This window comes from Equus przewalskii, chromosome 2 (assembly GCF_037783145.1).
Source record: "Equus przewalskii isolate Varuska chromosome 2, EquPr2, whole genome shotgun sequence".
NCBI classification, from domain to species: Eukaryota; Metazoa; Chordata; class Mammalia; order Perissodactyla; family Equidae; genus Equus; species Equus przewalskii.
The window spans coordinates 282005-301776 of NC_091832.1; the positions used below are offsets into that span (position 1 = coordinate 282005).

The 19772-nt window shown below is 36.9% G+C and overlaps 1 protein-coding gene across 3 annotated transcripts in view; it reads right to left on the reverse strand.

Moving 5' to 3' along the window:
• Positions 1-19772, reverse strand: part of HOOK1 (hook microtubule tethering protein 1) — a 63601-nt gene that overhangs the window by 42498 nt on the left and 1331 nt on the right. For all 3 annotated transcript variants that reach the window (XM_070591535.1, XM_070591544.1, XM_070591549.1), the window contains exons 2-7: positions 13753-13838; positions 8216-8288; positions 5444-5494; positions 4116-4248; positions 1414-1481; positions 174-236 (exon numbers count right to left, since the gene is read on the reverse strand). In XM_070591535.1, coding sequence (XP_070447636.1) covers positions 174-236; positions 1414-1481; positions 4116-4248; positions 5444-5494; positions 8216-8288; positions 13753-13838 — 474 coding nt within the window. The remainder of the gene's footprint in view (positions 1-173; positions 237-1413; positions 1482-4115; positions 4249-5443; positions 5495-8215; positions 8289-13752; positions 13839-19772) is intronic.

Genomic DNA, 19772 nt, shown 5'->3' on the forward strand with positions numbered 1-19772 from the left:
AAGGAAGGCATAATAATATTCAATTGAGGTCTTACAGCAGGAAAAAAGGTCTACGTTTCATAGAGGGAAATAATCTTGTATATGCTCTCCTATGTAAGCCATAACATGACAGCAACTGGCAAGGGAACTGTGGGACTGTTTTCAACATTTTCCTCACTTACTGAAATACTCACCTGTTGCTCTAATTCTCCAAGAGCATCATTTGTAGGAGAGCTCAGTATTTCTTTACTCATCAACTAGGAAATTAAAATGGTAAAATTAAAATTAAGTACCATAAAGTGATATTTGTGCAATAAAAATATGTTTATTTGAAAGGGCAGTAAAATGCTCATATTTAGTTTTTCCTTGTCTTAATTTGATGATCCTTAGAATATTATTCCAATAAAAATTTTTTAGAGGTTTAAGCTAAATAACACAATGTTCAAGCATGATATTAGTGAGGACATTATAAGTAAAGTGTCCTTGAAACATGTAGAGATATTTAAAATACTTGTGTACTGAAAACTTACAATCCAAGTTCTAAAAGATGAATTACTAAATAAAACTGAATACATTAAATAATAAAAAATGATTCGTCCATAAAATAAATTAACATTTTAAAAATATGAGTGCTATGGTAAAATTCCTAACTTGAGAAGTCATTTTAAAAGCAGGAGCTATTATTATGTGAAAGAAAAGATCCTGGAAAACAACTTTTTGTATATGAAAGGCAGATTCATTTTTGGGCAGCGATGCTTTGGATTCAAACCAACAATGCAAATGCGGAGGATGGAGACTTCTCAAGGCCCGTGTGATGTCTCCCTCCAAGTCATGCCCCTTCTAACTCTGTCTGTCCTCCCGACGCCCGCTCTGCTTCCCCTCAGGTCTCCTCTGCACGGCACTTCACCTCAGCCAGGCAGGCTGATTTCAAGACTTGACACGCACCATACGGTTTTTGAATCTTTATGGTTCAGCAACGATAACTAGTCTGGCTTGAACCCAGTTTAGCTGGCTCCAAACCCTAAGTATCACCAAAATTGCTCACAGTTCTAACATTCTGAAAATGCACATGAGAGAGAGACACATACATACTTTAAAATTTGAGGACTGACTGCCCTAACTGGCAAGAAAAAGAGAAGAAACAAAAATGCCTATCTGGGCTGAGGTTGTTTATCCTGCTTAGATAAAGTTATTTGAAGGAACGTGACAATATTTATCTTTTAAAATGCAAAGGTACTAAAATTGGGCTTGAAGTCTTTTTAAGGTAATTTGGAAAAAAAAAGAAAAGGGGAGACAATAACTAAAGATAAGCAAGCTGGCGGCAAAGGGCAAGTTTGCACAAACGGAAATATACACATCCATAAAATTTATCTGAAAAGTTTTACATCACGTGGTTTAGGATTTCCATGCCTATGTGAGCATGGCATAACCTACCTCCTGAATAGCAGTCATGACCACATGCTGAACAGACTCTTCCAGTGTCATTATATTTTGAATATGTTCTGTGATTTAAAAAAAAAAAACAGATCTGAAAAAAAACTACTCTTTACCCACAGTACTTCAGCCATTCAATTAACAGTATAAAAATTCATTTACCACAATTTTTTATGCAAGTAGATTATTTTTCCACAAGAAATACGTCCACTGAAAACAAATATACAGAATTGAAAATAGTTATGTAAATATTTTATTTTAAAGAAGAAAACCTCTCATTTTCTCATGAGGAAGAGAAAGACAAGAAATTGCAATTAATCTTAAAACAATTACGACAATTTCTTCCCTCTTGTTAAATATTCAGTGTAATGGGATGAATTCACAAGTATTAAATGAACTCCCGAAATCTTAAGCCCAGAAGTTTCATTTTACCACCTACATTTCGGGAAGTTCATTTCAGGAAGGCTTTCAAAGAAGAACTCCCACAGCTTCCTGAAAACACCTGTTCAGCATTCACCAGGCTTCGTCTCAAGGACAGCCTTATGCCTGACCACAAACACACATCAGTAAGTTAAGCTGCTTCTGTCTCAGTCAGAAATGAGGAACCACGACACCTTTATTTGCAGATTTAAATCCACGTCAACTACATGTTCTCCAGCTACAACTATTTTCCCAAAATTTGCAGGACTTATTATTTTCTAAAAGTTGCATTGTTCTGATGATTCTTCTGGAAAACATCTAGAAGTTCTCTAACCTTTCTTTTATTTGTCAAGCCAAGAACTGGACAGACTCTGGTAGGCACCTACCACTAAGCGCTATGGGGTGGGGAGGGGAAGACAACTAGAGAATGCTTTCCCGTAACACAAGTTTTTAGATACCAGAGTGTTTCAGGTCTGCTGAAACCTTCATAACAATGATCTCTTTCCCCACCAAGATGAGCAGGGTACTGTAATCAACCAGTTCATTCCTGCAACACTGAGCTACAGCAACACCTCGGAATCATTTTGAAAGTCAACCCTCACCGCAAAGCATTAAAGGCGTGGAAGTTGTTTATATTCCGCAGCTGTTTTGGCTTTAAATTTTAATTAAATTACTAAAAGCTGCTCTTCATTTATCTGCTCCCTCCTAAAAGTCGGAAACCTAGACTCATACCTCCAAAAATAAATCCAATTAGATAATCCTGATCTTTTAAATAATGAAAATAAAACTATTTCTTTATATTTACTACCTGCTAAACTTTTATTTATGTATCCAGGAATTAAATTTCCTTTAAAAAATCTGAGGACAAAATTGCTAAGTAATGCTTAGAACTAAATCATGAAAATACTACATGTTATACCAAAAATTTGCAGGAGGCAACAAAATCATAACTTAACGGAAATTATGGCTTAAAATGTCACTTACAGCTTAAAATAGAAAAAACTGATTAATTCACAATAGAAGAAGTGAGATAAAAGATAAAAACAGACCTTAAATAGTACAAACAAAATAGAATCAAAGCCAAAAGTTGGTTCTTTGTGAAAAACAAAACTGACAAACGTGCTAAAATTAAACAAAAAAATACTGAAAATAATCACTAATTGAAATAGAAACAAAGCAGTAATCAAATAAAAAAGGATCACAATAATAGAAAATTGCTAATTTATAAATGAATTACTATTTACCAATTTGTAATTAGACATTTATAGAAAGTTTAATTTTCCATGAGCAAATGTTCCTTGCTTTTATGAAAACCCAACATACAGATCTTCGACATTATCTGTGAGAAATAAAAGCCTATGGAAAAGTACTGACTTGCCCTGGAAAAAAGGGGCTAGTTAATGAAAGCAATGGACTAACACCAAAGTCTTCTGATGCCCAATCCCTTTTTTATTGATAAACTACAACTAATTTCATGTATTTTATTTTCCTCCTTCCTGAACTTGTTCTTACTGAAGGTATCCTGTCTCACACGCTCTCTTCATTACTTGGATAACACTGAACGTGTTTTCTAAGGCCCTGGCTTAAAGCATTTTACCAACTTAAGCACCTAACATTCTCTTATAAAGATGATGCACTAAGGCCAAGTTTGGACGAATCACGCGAAAAACATCAGTATCAAAAAGCTCACCACCCACACTGATGCAAGCCCCAGGGGAAGCAGAATTTTGGTAGAATTCACTTCATTCTACCAGAAACGCTCTTTTTGTACTCAGCAGGATACGAATCACTGTGTTTGGATATACCAAATTATATACCAATTCCATTTCTATCATGAGACTGGCTTATCTGCAGGTTACACTGGACAGGCAATCTTCTGAAAAGAGAAGAACATCATCTGAAGATGCCTGCATTATAATTTAGTTGCTGCATAGTTGTTTATAAAGATCCGGATCAACCTAAGGTTCTACATCTCACATTATGTATGGGATGAAGTGCAATTTTTACCGAATATCCACTAAGTCCTAAGCACTCCATACATTAAGTTCAACTAAAATACATTGTACTTAGCTACTGAATCTGAATCTCAGAACCCAGGTACAACTAGAAGGCTGAAGACGTGCAGCTTTTTAACGGCAGAACTGCGCTAGAACTCAGATCTCCTGGCTTACCTTTCAGGGCGCTTTCTGCCGACCTGTAATAGGACATTTTTATGCTACTTTCTATAGAAATGGAGGTTGATTCTGAAAGCAGATATCCTCAAATGATTGAAATTCACTTACCTTGCTTCTTTTCACAGTTGACCGCACAGCCTAAAATGAGCTGGAGCAACCTCCCGAGCTCCACAGAATCTGCGCATTCAGTTATCTGGGTTAAATCAGGGATAAGTTCTTCAGAAACCTGTTGCCCCAAAAACTGCAGTATGGAAACAGGAAATTAGATCAGTCATGTACATAGGCTACAAAGAATTTACTGCATTCAATTATTACAAGGAAAATCCACTATAAATAGGTTCATGAAATGACTCAAATGAATTAACAAATGACAAATCCATAGTTAGTGAAGAAAACCAGTTAGCAAAGTTGGAGCAACCTCCCCAAGCTTTGAGCAACCAACCAAAATCATCGAAAATAGTTTTACACCAAATAGTCTACGATCCCACTGTCAGAGAGAGGGAGTGTTTAAGAAATCCTTGTCCTAATCTATTATGACAAAACTTGTGTCTTTCCACTAAAAAGTAAACAGATTGATGCTAAGTCAAATGATAGCCATAGTATTTTGACATATGATCTCTTAACAGAAACCACAAAATAAACAGCCACACTTTTACAAATGAACAAATCTGATGGATTAATGTTTCCTGGCCTTATCTTTCTTTTTAGCTTATTAAACAGTTTTCTTGGCATTAAAAAAAGCTTCAAAATGAGTTTTAGGTATTAATGAAATGAAAAATTTCAGTCTTAAAGTTACTTGGAAGAAATTAAATTGTAATTGTGTGACAACTTAAAATATTGAAACAAATTCTTTAAAAGCAAAAACCAAACCGAAGCTTCTAAACATTAAGCAATAAACTTTCTTATATCAAATATCCTAATAGAAAACTTATCATGCTGAATAAGAAAAAAAAAATACTACTTGAATAATGCACTATCTAATGTGATGTTAATATTACTTTCATTTTTCACTTTTCCCCCCAATTCACTTGCACAAGCATAATTTCACAGTATATCTTTGCAGCTTTTTACACTGGAAAGAAATGTCAAAATAATGCTTTACATAGAAAATTACTTCAATTTAATTATAAGGTCTACTATATAGTATACCATACAATCAAATCACATAAAGATGAAGGTAATTCTATTTGAGGAAACAATCAATCTAAAGAGTATCAATATAGAAGCAACATTATTTTACAAATCAATGTATTAACTTTAAGCCTGTTTATGTTCACAAAATTTGAGTGTTCTAAAAATGGCAAAAAACAATAACCTATTCTAATGATGAATTATATTCCAGTAAAATGTTGTAAACAAAAAGCCGCCATTTTTCAGCATCAATATAACTATAACATAGCATTTTGTATTTAAACAAAGTCAGATATTTTTCATACCTCATTGTAATAACTCATAATTCCTTGAAGTACCTTCTTTAAATTACTAGCCTAATGGGGAAAGAGAATAAGAATTAAATAAATTATTTATATTAATAATAAAAGAAAACATATGCCAAGGTGAAAGACGACAAAAACTTTCCCCTGATAAAAATGACAACATAAACAATTAGAATTCTACAAATACAAGTACATCATAATTTTTAAACATCAAAGCTTTACTCAGACTTTGAGTAAAAGAAAAAAATGTCTTCATGCTTACAGTTTAACCAGAGTGACTCTATTTAAAGTGAGTCACAATGAATTCAAGTACCAATTAAAGATTTAGCTATGAACATGTCCACCTTCAGTCATGAGTGAGTAACAGGGTCCAGACTACTCTCCTGCCACAAACTGGAAAACAGGAAAAAATACAAGGAACAATTGTTTTCACATTTTAGCAAACAGGCAATATAGAACCCTAATTTCTCAGAGAAGAGAAAAAAAGATGAGCCCTACTCTAGTCCAGGATTTCTCCCTGGATGCAATTTTCATACCACAGCATGGGGGCGGGGGAACTAAACAATGCCTGGTGTTCTCATTGAGTTGAGGAGATAGACATCAGAAGTTCAGGAAGGTAGAGATACTCAGAACTTGCAGGGCAGACAAATGAAGAGATGAGAGCTATGAGAGAAAGAGCTCCAGAAATCTACAGAGTGGTTCCTCTGACTCTGGCTGAACACTAATTTGCATGTGCGTGGGTAAAGCTCAATGAGATTAAACAAAAATAATTTCCAAGGAAGGAACAACTGAAGGAACTATATACTGAAGAATTCCCAAAGATTACACAAGGCCAGAATTGTTGACATTCCCACTAATCAGAGGAGACTATGTTGTATAGACAAGCATTCCCTAAAGATCCCAAAAAGGTCACAACTTAGTAGTTGGTCTAACCTAGCCCTAGAAGAAAAAATAACTCTCCACCTGCCTCTCTCTCCCAAAACCTTGAAGGATCAACCTGATTCACAAGTACCGCCTGTAAGAACAAAGTCTAACACTCTTTACAGGAATACAAAGCCCAGCACCCAACAATAAACTTTACATGGTCCAGCATTCAATCAGTCACTACACTTGTGAAGCAGCAGGAAAATGTGGCCATAAAGAATAGAAAACTTGGTCAATAGAAACAGGCCCAGAAACGAGAGATGAAAGAATAGAAGATAATAATGTTAAAACTCTTAGTTTAAAATGTTCAAGGATTTAAGTGAAAACAGGAATATATGAAAAGAAATGGAAGATTTTAAAAAAAATATTGTCATTGGAAAAAAAGTGAGACCCAACTATTAGGTGTCTACATAAAACACTTTCAATATAAAGACACAGAGAGATTGAAAGAATAGAAAAAGATATACTAAAACAAAAAACAATCATAAAACTGGAGTGGCTACATTAATATCAGACAAATTAGACTCCAGAACAAAGAATATTACCAGGTATAAAGAAAGACATTCCATAATGATAAGTAAATTCATCCATCAAGAAGACATAAAAAAATTAATGTGTATAAACCTAATAACAGAGATTCGAATTACATGATTTAAAATTAACAGAATTGAGAGAAATTGACAAATCCACAATCATCATTAGAGATTTAAGGACTCCTCCCTCCTTAACTGATAGAACAATCAGACAGAAAATCAATAAAGACATAAAAGATGTAAATAGTACTATCAACAAATTTGACATACTCTCTATTTACAGAACTGAAGAATACATGTTTTCAAGCGCACATGGCATATTCACCAGGACACTGTACGTTAGGTCATAAAAGAAGTCTCAGTAAATGTAAACGAATTTCTCAATACAGAGTACGTTCTCAAACCAAAAGAGAATTAAATTAGAAATTAATAAATAAAAGAAAGGTACCTAGAAAATCCTCAAATATTTAGAATTTGAAATACCTACTTTGAATTTACCCATGGATCAAAGGAAAAATCACAAGAGAAATTACCAAATGTTTTGAACTGAATGAAATAAGAACACAGTATGTCAAAATGTGTCTAACGTGACCAAGGCAATGCTTAATATCAGGAAAAAGGGACCCACAACTGAAGCAAGAAAAAGAAGAGCAGATGTAAGGAGACGAAAGGAAACAACAAAGGTCAGAGAGGAAATCAATAAAAGAGAAAACAAAAGATAGTTCTTTGAAAAAACATCAATGAAACAGAAAAACATCAAGCCAGACTTACCAAGAATAAACTATGAAAGACATAAATTACCAATATTAGGAAAGAGAGAGGAAACAGAAACAATTCAACATCCATCAACAGGTGATGGCTGAGCAAATTGTACATCAATGTGATGAAATACTGCCCAGCAAAACAGGAACAACTCCTAGCACAGGCAGCGTGGATGAGTCTCAGAGGCACCGCACTGAGTCAAAGACGCTAGACACACCGAGTACCAAAGAGAACATGATTCCTGACTCCATTTATACGGAGCTCTAGAAAAGAAATCTATAGTGACAGACAGCACATCTGTGGCCACCTGGGGCCAAGTTAGGCATGAGGATTGACTGGGAAGGGGCATAAGTGCGTGTTTTGGGTTAATGGAAATATTCCTTATCTAATTATGATAGTAGTGACATAAGAACATACACAAGTGTCAAAACTCAAACCATACATAATAAAATGCACCCTTAAGTCAGTAAAAGAAAAAAAGATTTAGTTGAGTTTAGTGCTAATCTTAGAACCACTGACTAGATCAAGTGCTTCTGCCATTCATTCTGCATACCTTTATTCTCCAGTTGTCACCAATATCCTCTTTAATTCGGCTTAACCAAGATTCATTGAACCAAGCTACATCACTGAAACAAGAACAGAAATGGTAAACATTAAAGCATTTTTATTACATGAAAAATGCCAAACTTAATCAATAAAGTTATTTTATATCTTAAAGCCTGTCCTTAATAAGAATAGTGAATATTATGTAATTGAACCCATTCAATTTTTTGATATTCCTATGGATTTCTTTTGGAATTTCTCATAATAAATTACTTATTAACATCTTCAACAATCATTTACTAAATATGTCATACTAGGCACCCAGGTAGCAGTTTTTGGCAATTATGAAGGAAGCTGCTGTACACACCCACGTGCAGCTTCCATGTGGATGTAGGTTCTCAACTCATTTGGATCAATTTCTGGGAGCGTCATTGCCAGATGGGATCGTAGGTGTTTAATTTTGTAAGAAACGGCCAAATTGTCTTCCAAAGTGGCACTACCATCTTGTACTCCCACCAGCAATGAATGAGAATTTCTGTTGTTCCACATCCTTGTCGGCATTTGGTATTGTCAGAGTTTTTTGTTTTTTAAATTCTAGCCTCTGTAATAGGTTTGTAGTGGTATCTTCTTCTTGTTTAAATGCGCAGTTCTCTATTGACACGTGATGTTAAGGATCTTTTCACATGCTTATCTGCCATCTGTATATCTTCTTTGGTGAGGTTTCTGTTCAGATCTTTTGCCCATTTTGTAATTGGGTTGTTTTGTTGAGTTTTATGAATTCTTTGTATATTTTGGATACAGGTATTTTATTGGATATGTGTCTTGCAAATATTTTCTCCAAGTCTGTAGCTTGAGTTTTCATTCTCTTAAAAGTATCTATCACAGAGCAGTTTTTAAATTTAATGAAATTCAATTTAACCAATTTTTTCTTTCATGGATCATGCTTTTGGTGTTGTATTTAAAAATACCGCTGCATCCAGAGTCACCTACCTTGTCTCCTATATTATCTTCTAGAAGTTTTATGGTTTTGAGTTTTACATTTAGACGTACAGTTCATTCTGAGTTAACTTTTGTGTAAGGTGTGAGGTCGGTGTCTAGATTTATGTTTTTTCCCATGCGGATGTCCATGGAGGACACTGACTACTATACCACTCTTCCAACTGACTCTAAAAAAGAACCTTCACATATGATTCTATAATTCTACAATCACACTGTAATTCACCTTAGAAAATGGATCTAGAGATAGCCTCTTCTAGTTTTTCCTCCCTTTGTCTTACATTCATCCTGGTCTTCCTTTCCATTTCAAATCAACTTTAGCCTTACGTCTTAGTCTGCTTAGGCTGCTGTAACAAAATGCAGACTGGGTGGCTCAAACAACAGAAATGTCTTTCTCACAGTTCTGGAGGCTGGGAAACCCAAGATCAAGACGCTGGCTGGGCTGGTTCATTCTGAGGACTCTTCTCTTGGCGTGCAGGTTGCTCCATCTTGCTGTGTGCTCACAAGATCTCTTCTTTGTATGTGTGTAAAGATTGAGCTCTCTGATGTCTCTTTTTATAAGGAGTCTAATCCTATTGGATCAGGGCCCCACTCTTAAGCCTCATTTAACCTTACTTGCTCACTTAGAGGCCCCATCTCCAACACACTGGGGTTCAGGGCTTCACCACATGAATTTCAAAGGGATACAAACATTCAGCCCATAATACCCTAACTGAGAAATGCTATCTAACTTCTCCACAAAAATATATCTCCTGGTTTCTTTCTTACAAACAAATTCATCCTTCTCAAACAAGTATAACAGTAGTCAATCTTTCCCGCTGTTAAACTTGACATCCAACCTCAGAACTCTATTGACACATCTTTTACTTTCTTGCACTGCCACATCTGCATGCCTTTGCTAGACTCTTGGCCCCCAAAATTAGCTCCTTTTGTTATATTTTCCAGAACTTCAGTGAAACTCAAGGGACACCAAATAAGAATGGGACATGAGACTAAGGAAACAAAATATGATCCAACTGTTTTCCAATAAAACTAAGTAGGAATGACTACATGACTATTTTTTAATTCCACTATGGCATTTGTCTTCAACAACATTACCAAGTAAACACAGGTAGTACTTAATGCTACTCATCACTATGTACAACATAGCTATGTCGCTTCAATGGACACTCTGACACTATTCTTGAATTTTCAAGAATATCTTGAATAATCGAAAGGCCTTTTGTGCTTAACTCATCAAACTGTGATCTGTATTTTGGACACGCACATCTGGCCCTTCATTTATTAAGACCCCAAAGTACAAATCTATCCAGAGGGGTTCCAGACACCAGATTTCAATGATTACAGCTGACTGGGAGGACGAGCTTCAGAGTCAAGTCACCTGACACACATCCCGGCTCTGCTGTGTACTCATTACTTGATTTTACGAAAGTCATTTCAGCCCTCTAAACCTGTTTCCTCATCCCTAAGTTTTGGATAAGAATAAGGCCTACCTCAGAGAGCAGCAAAAATTAAGTGAAATCACATGGATAAGGTCAACAACAACGTCTTATATGCAGTAAATACTCAGATGTTGGCTATTGTGATTTACCATTTTAAATCCTCAAATATCTGCTGAATGAATGAACAAATAAGTGCACGATACTTGAGGTCTCTGAATATTCTATATTCTCTGTCTCATTCTTTTCCCTCTTGTGAAAATGTCTAGTCAAAGACAATAAAAAAGCAGAGTAAGTTCTCTGATGCTTAAAGGGACAGAGCTAAGCATTTCTTTTGGGGGAAGTGACAACACTATTTATAATTGTTGTGGGTTGAATTATGTTCCCTGAAAAGATATGTTCAAGCCTAACCCCTGGTACCCATGAATGTGACCTTTTTAGAAATAGGGTCTTTGCAGATGTAATTAAGTAAGATGAGGTCATCCTAAATTAGGATTGGCTTAATCCAACATGACTGGTGTCCTTCTGAGAGGAGAGGAGACACAGAGATACACAGAGGGAAGACAGCCACATGAACACGGAGACACAGACTGGAGTTACACTGCCACAAACCGAGAGAGGCCTGGGCTGGCAGAAGCTGGAAGGAGCAGGGATGGACCCTGCCCTAAGGGCTCTGCAGGGAGCACGGCCAGGCAACACCTTGATTTAGGACCTCTAACCTCCAGAATCGGGAGAGAACACATTTTTGTTGTTTTAAGCACCCCGTCTGTAGCACTTTGTTATGGCAACCCCAGGAAACTAATACAGTTGTAGCTATAGTTTTTCCCCATGTGTTTTTTAAATAACAGCAGTTTCTACATACATTTATAAAAGAGACATACATACTATGTATTCAGACTATAAGCTAATTAAGGAATTGTAGAACCCCAGCAATAACTCCATGACTCCCCGTGTCTAAGTCAGATAGTTTGGGCACTGATTATTAAGATTTCATTATTTACAAGCATACCTGCCTCAGGTAAATAATGAAAGAATTATTTGTTAAACTTTGCCAATTCCTTAAAAAGCAAAGTTTCCCGTCTCACCTTAACAACTTTGATGTGATTTGATGTGAGTCACAATAGCCATAAGTGTAATACACAGTAAATTGAAACACATATAAAGTGCTTAGAATTGTTCAAAGAAACATGGTAAAGTCTGCCCTTTTAGCAGGAATATGATACGGTGACCCAAGTGGTGGACAAACGTATGCTACAGGTGCCACCATCTGGATCCAGACTTCTGAAAAGCTGCAAGACTGGAAGCAGTTCAAAAAGAAAAAATTTCAAATGGCCCTTAAATGATAAGGAGGTTTGGACATCTAAGTACATGCAAAAACAGGCAAACAAAACAAAAAAGAGGTTTAGGCTCAATTTTAGGTCACTGTCATTTGTTTTATGAAGAAAGAGAGCTTTCTGATTGGTTGGCTATTTTATTATTCCTGCAGAAAAACTATCAGAAGACAGTAAGATCCAAAAGAGAGACTAAAAAGAAAATCAGAGACAGAGAGCATAAGCAGTAACGGGAGAATCCAACAGCTTATGGAAAAATAAGATGGTGGTAAGGGATACAGTTTAACTAAAATTGACCTGACCCGACTCTAAACATCAGGCATGGTGCTAGTTTATAGGAGGGCAAAGAGCCATATGCGCTGTATCATAATAAAAACAGGTCTCTTGTATTGTGGTACAAAACTACTAAAGCCACCGCAATGCATATAAATGACATCCTAGGATGGCACTGTTGAAGTGAGTGAACACACACCAGCCTGACATCTATACCAACCACAGTGTAGCTGCATCTACACCAGTACCCACAACACACCACAGTGACAGCAGGCAAAGCGTACATTCTAAGAACAAGAAACAACCATGGCTTCCCCAAATCACCAGGAACGGACCATGTTCAGAATACGTGGCTCTGACCAATTAAATCAGTTTGAAACCAATCAGGGTATACATAAATAAAATATTTAAGAAACATTTTTAAGAAAACAGGGGAGGAAGGCATATTTTAGAATAGCTGCCCCCCAAAAATGTTAACATGTTAGGTTTGTCTCGTAAAGTGTTAATCTTGAGTTAACCATAAAACATCTATTCAAATTAGATCATTTTAAAGATTCCAAGTAATTAGGATTTTGATATTGCTTTAAGGTGTTTTTCTAAGAGTGGTAAAGAATTTTTGCTAACCATCTACAGAGTTCTCAATGTCAATCACAAGAAAGCTTTACAAAACGACGGCAACAATTAAATAAACTGTCTCTGACTATGAAACAACGTAGCAGACAGAGGATTCCGGTCTCATTGAAGATTATATTATCATGAAAGTAAGATAATACAAAGTCAATGACTATTAATTAATAAATTATGACTACAGAATTGGCCCTGTTTGTCCTACTAAGGGTACAGCTCATATTGTAGACATTATAATCCTAATGCTTGCACCATGTGTGGCAAAAATTAGGAAATAATGGATTTAGGAACTCTTGACATTATATAACTTATATTAAAAAGGCCTAACCCAAACAGAATCACTTTAGTTAAGGTTCCCCAGCATTTGTGACTTCAAATTTCATTTATACATCATTTCATTATTGTTAGATTCATACAATTACTATTAATTCAAATACAGATTTTAAAATTTAATGTTTTTTCCAAATCCAGTATGTTTCAATTATCTCTAAAATAATCACCTCCGTGTACTGATACCTTAAAATGACAACAGCATAACTGACGGAGACATTATGAGCAATTGTAAAATTCATTTAACCTGTTTCTTTCCCAGTTACTATAACTTGTGAATATGACCAGAACAAGTTCAAAATTAACATCTCTTGAATAGATAAGAATCCTGACTGCTCATTTAATTAAGACGTATCTCTATAAACAGCAAGAAATAATCAGATGATGAACTTCTTATTTTTAGTTCCCTAGCTGCAAGAACGCCTTGGTACCATATGCTTGTCATCACTGAATAGAATAAAGTTTCAGTAGCCTTTAGAATACAAGTCTAAATTTTCTTTCTCAGTATTGGGTTTACAATTTACTCAGGAAGAGTCTGGACCACCACTTACATTTGATGAAGAACTTGTGCCATGGCAACTCCATTAGTCAGCTGTTTGACATCTTGACAAGGGGCAGCAGTATTGAAAGTCTGCAGCTAAAACGACATAAAGCAAATTACTTTACCACCTCTTTATACCTAGAGGGTAGCATTACCTTCCTGCAAAATATACATATATGCTTGAATATTAAAGAGAAAAATAGCTAAAAATTGTCCTGTTTTGTTTAAATTCAGACCTTGCCAAAGAAATGAAACTGTACCAATAAGTTTCTATGGCTGCGTAATATTTTTATAAAAATAAACACTTAACATTTCATAAAATCATGAAAAATTTTACCTAAAAAGTCAAATATATTGATGTCATGTATGAAGTACTTCAGAATTTCTGAAAGCCACATGTAGAACTCTTAAGATAGCAATAGTCTGTCTTTTGTCTATTGTTAGAATAACATCAGAAAAAGAACTTTAAGATAACATTTGCAAGTTAAAATTTCACTCACATGATTCGGTAGGAAAACACAGGCTAGCAGTTCAAGTCTTAACACTAGGTGTTCAAGGAGCTCTAAAAGACAGCAGGACCTCTGCCTGCTGCCCAACACCTAGCCTTAGGGCATGAACGGGCCAGCGCCCAACCACCCTGTCAAGCTGTTTCTGTCTAGTTTGGCTTTAGGTATTACTAACTTTTAAAATCTTTATTTGTTAAATATTCATGTATATATTAAAAAGAGAAGTGTAATGGTGGCATCTTTTTCTAATAATCAAATATAAGACAGAAGAATTTTTAAAAAGCAAAGTACAAAAGAAGTAACATGGATCATATACTTTCTAGAAATCTAAGCTCAACCCGTATCTAAATTAAATAAACTACGATCCTTTTTTCCTACACATATTCATCTCCTTTAATATTCAATTATAATTCCTTAGTTTACCACTTAACTATCTTAATCCAATAAAATTCTCTGCCACCATAATTCACCTTTAGTGGTTCTGTGTATTACGAGATTCTACAAATCTGTCTCCATTATCCTAATACAGAATGGAGGAATGACCTTTTGGAGACTGGAGAAACTAAATCTAGCTTCAGTTACTTTCAAAGTGCACAAAGATACCTTCCCACACCCCTACTCTACGTGGAGCAGTGCAGCACAGGATGGAGCTACAAAGGAAAACCACCAGGTTTCTACCTTCAAGTAGCTTCAATCAAGAGTTAAGGAGAAGAGAAAAAGACACAAATCATTTCTAGAGAATTCCATTTCTAGTCTCATGACTGCAGTAGGCACAAAATATTCTGAAATATACAAGAGTCAACTAGTCTAACTGGGGACTGTACTTAGGAAAGACTTAGAGATGATCTCTCTCTTTTTTTTTTTAAGATTTTCTTCTTCCTTTTTCTCCCAAAGCCCCCTGGGTAAAGAGCTGTGTATTTTTAGTTGTGGGTCCTTCTAGTTGTGGCATGTGGGACGCCACCTCACCATGGCTTGATGAGCGGTGCCACGTCTGCGCTCAAGATTCGAACTGGCGGAACCCTGGGCCGCTGAAGCAGAGCGCGCGAACTTAACCACTTGGCCACAGGGCCAGCCCCACAGAGATGATTTCTGAATGGAAGATCTTGAGTAAAGAAAAGGCCAGGAGAAAGAAGCTTCAGGAAATAGGAACATGATACAAGCACAAATACATGAAAAGAGATGGTATTTCAGACAACGTGCAGCTCAGTATTACTGGATTCCCAGCGCAAGGATGGACAGGGAAGGCCTGATGACCAAGGGGGTTAAAAACAAAGGCAGGGTCAGCACTCTGGAAGGCCACGGCAAGAAGCTTGGACTTACCCTTAACAGTATCATCTGTATTATGGGAAACAGCAGAATAGTTTCTACATCACAAGATGGTTTGAGAATTAAACGAATTAGCAAACATAGTGTACTTAGATCAGTGCCTGGTGTCGGGTACAAGCTCAATAGCTGTTAGCACATTAGCTATGAGTCAGGGTTTCTCAAAGTGTGGGGCCTAAGAACATGTATCAGGATCTCCAAACACATTAAATCAGAACACCCCTAAGGGATTCTTATGCACATCAGTTCTTTAGACTAGTGCTCTGGGTGAGGAAGAAGCACCGCAGAACAGCAAGGCAGAGAGTGGCACTTTAGTGTGCTTTGGACGGCAGCGACAGGGACGCAGGGAGCAGCAGAGAGAGGCTTTAGGCCTGAGTCAGTTAGAAGGCTTGTTAATAATGGTCTCACTCATAAACAGATAGCTTACAGACAATTAGGGTAATGCTGACTGAGAGGACAGAGTAACCTCATGGAATATTTAAAATAAAATAGGAAGGATTTTGCAAGTGGGTTGATGTACAGGGAAGAGAAACCCCACAGTTTGGGGCATCTTTAAAAGGAAGATAATCACTATCCAAAGAACTTGAAATCAGCAATTCAAAGAGACTTATGCACCCCTATGTTGATGGCAGCATCATTCACAATAGCCAAGACGTGGAAGCAACCTAAGTGCCCACAGACTGATAAAGAAGATATGGTATATATATACAATGGAATACTACTCAGCCATAAAAAATGATGAAAGTGTCCCATTCACAACATGGATGGACCTTGAGGGTATTATGTTAAGTGAAATAAGCCAGATAGAGAAAGACAAATGCTATATGATTCCACTCATATGTGGAAGACAACAAACGAATGGGTAAACAGAACAGATTAGTGGTTCCAAGGGGGAAGGGGGGCGGGGGGTGGGCACTGAAGGTGAAGGGGTGCACCTATAAGATGACTGACAAACAACAATGCACAACTGAAATTTCACAATGTCGTAAACTATCATAACCTCAATAAACAAAAAAAAGGAAGATAATCATATAGTTTCAGTTAAACTGTGGCTTCCACTTCTCAACCCTTCCTACTTACACTTTACATCAACTTTTTACAAACTGGGTATGATTAGTGATTTAAAAAGGACAATTTCAGAGCACATAATATTAGGCAAAATAGTAAATAAATATGTAAAAGGAGTATATATATATATATATATATATATTAAGTAGCTGCCTGGTTGCCCACCATGCCCAGATTAAGACCAGTTTCTCCTTCTCACAGCCATGGAAATTGGAGTGTCTTTGGAAGTTCTCAAACTAGTTGCAAAACAAATTACGTAACAGAGAATATAATTTCATTTGGCTAAACTGAAAGGCTTTATAATCAAGAGTGAGTATTTAAAAAGCTCAATGGGAGGAGTGAAGCCAAAGCAGAGGGACAAAAGGAAATGTATTCTTCCACACTACTCTTCACAGACATGAAGAGGCACAAACTTTTCAGCAGGCAAGCCAACAAGAACAGACAGGGCTTCCATCACTAAACACAGTGTTCTGGCAAATAACCATCTTATTTTCTTCTTTATTTTTAAATACCGTGAACAACCAGAAATGTGGAAATGCTGTTTCTGAACTGCTTCAATATAAATGTCACAGAAATCAAGGAAGAAAAGGGGTTTTTCACAACTGAGAGCCAAGAAAACCTCAAGCTTGGGTCAACGCTCTTCTCATACTCTCCTCCTCGAGCTGCTCATTTCACAAAGATCACTGTTTTAAGATCTTCATAAGAATGATTCAGCCTTTAATGTTTCTTGTTAATTTGGGCATATATTTGGTATTAGTCTTTCTTCACCTGTGTGCCAAAGTCAAGGAATGCAAAAAACAAAGGAACCATTAAAAACAATCTTGTCCAATCTCTGATTTTATTGGTGAAAGTAAAGTCCAAAGATTTTCCATTTCCTCCAAATGTCACAGAGCCAAGAAGAAGAGTTACATTTATCTTCATGGCAAATACTTCAAACTCTCATACTCCCTCCACCACGGATGCCCAATTTTATCCATCAGCCCTAAATTTTTTGCTAAGTAGCAGTACAACATTTCTAAAAATTATTTTAAGATGAGTTCCAAATCATAAAATATAACCTTTTAAAGACTGCCAAAAGGGCAGCTCTTCACCTAACCAACTTTTTCTCATGGCTTCTCACCTCCATACTTTGGCACCATCATAACTTTTAAATCTTATCTGTCCTACTACTTCCCCTCAACACGTCACATTACTTAGCATGGCAGGGAGCACATTAAGAGACGGGGGATATCATGACAAACGAGTCTCCCACTATCTCCTTTCAATCTACTGCCCAAGGAGACCGTTTACATTAATGTTAGGGATTCTTCCCTGTGTCTGGAAAACTCACTTCTCTTGATTTCTATTTGCTGAAATTCATCAATCCTCTACGATATAGTTAAAAATTCACTCCAGGTATCTACAACAACCTACATACTGAATGGTGAAATACTGGTCTCTGAGGTCAGGATCAAGACAAGGATATTTACTATCACCACTTTGATTCAGGTTGTATTGGAGACCCTAGCCAGGCTTGTTCCCGAGAAGAGAGTAGTAAACAGGTCAGACAAGGGTTCTGACGCCAAGGAGCAAACGGAATGACTTTAGAAAGTGTTAAGTGTTACAGACCCAACAGAAAGGGCTAACAGGTTACAATGGGACAGGAGTGGGGGACAGGTAGGCCACTCACTGTCACAGTGTCTCTCTAAAAGATGACAACAGACCCAAGAACTGAATGGTGAGAAGAAGCTAGTCACTGGAAGAACTAGAAGAAGAATATTCGAGGTAGACGGAAGAGAAATATAAAAGCTCTGGTGTGTATGTATATATAAAAAGCTTAACTTACTCAAGACACAGAAAGTGGGCGCAGCATGGTGAGCACGGTGGCATGAGGGGAGTCTGGAGAAAGTCGGGGGGGTGGGGCAACATCAACACAGCAGTGGCTGGCAAAGGCAAAAGAAGACAGCAAAGTCCAGGGAATCATCCAGAGGTAAAGGAAAGCCAAGAGACAAGCCCTCAGGAAACTAAGGCAGAAGATAATTTCAGAAAGGAACCAACGAGTAAGACAAGGATAATGTAACAGTTCTCAGTTTACCAAATCCAGTAAGTAAGTGAAGGCCTTAGAGAAAAGCAGCTCAAGTGCAGTGGGTTGAGGGGTGAATGAAGCTTCAGGAACTATGAAGGGTGAGTATAAAAGACCCTCAAGAAATCTGACTGGGAAGGAGAAATGCAGTGTGGTTTAATAAGGAGTCCTGGCTCTGTTCTTTCATTTAAGCTGGGGAAGATCTGAGCAGATTTACATGTAGAGGGGAAGGAGCCAACTGAGAGGAAGAAGTAAATACAGAGAGAGGATAAATGACAGAAAAATGCAGAAGGGATGGGATCTAGAGCCAGAGCCAAAGACAAGGGGGAGGCCATTTTCCTGAGGGGGAGAAGAGTTTGGGGCTGGAAGAGGGTAGTAAGAAAGGCTTGCAGGGAGACATGCGTGAGGAACTGTGGTTACTCTTAGTCACAAAGCTGGGCAGCGTCATGGGAACAAGGGAATGCCGCTGTCGCAGCAGTGGTAGAGGCAACACAAGAATTTCATTTTCTCCAGTGTTTTCAGCAACCTGGCAGAGAAATGGAGAAGTAAAAACCAATGCTACGCTGTCATCTATGATTCCTCATGATTTGGTTTATAACATTTTTGCAGTTTTTAAGGAATTTTGCCTTCCATTGTAACTCCAACTCAAATTAAAAGTTCCTTGATTATTCTGGATATCTGTCTTTCTCAGTGCCTTCTACAAAGCAGGAATTCAATCAATACTGGTTAAAAGAACAGACATAATCACACAACATTTTAAAACATTGTACTAATACAATCCAAGAACATCCTCTGTTTCTCCACCACCTCATACATAAGTCACCACGAAGACCAAGTTTACTATGAAGTCAGAGCAACAGAGCAACAGACTAGGGTGTACCATTTAATTCGTCAGTTGTTTTAACACATTAAAAATAATGTTGCCTCGTTTCCTGACAGTCTTAAACACAGCATCTAACCCCTAACACTTATTTTAAATGAACGTACAGGTGACCTGTAATTGCTTTTCACTCAGAAACCCTAGATACTTGCATTCCACTTAAAGCAAAAGCTATTTTCCTCCGAAGTGTG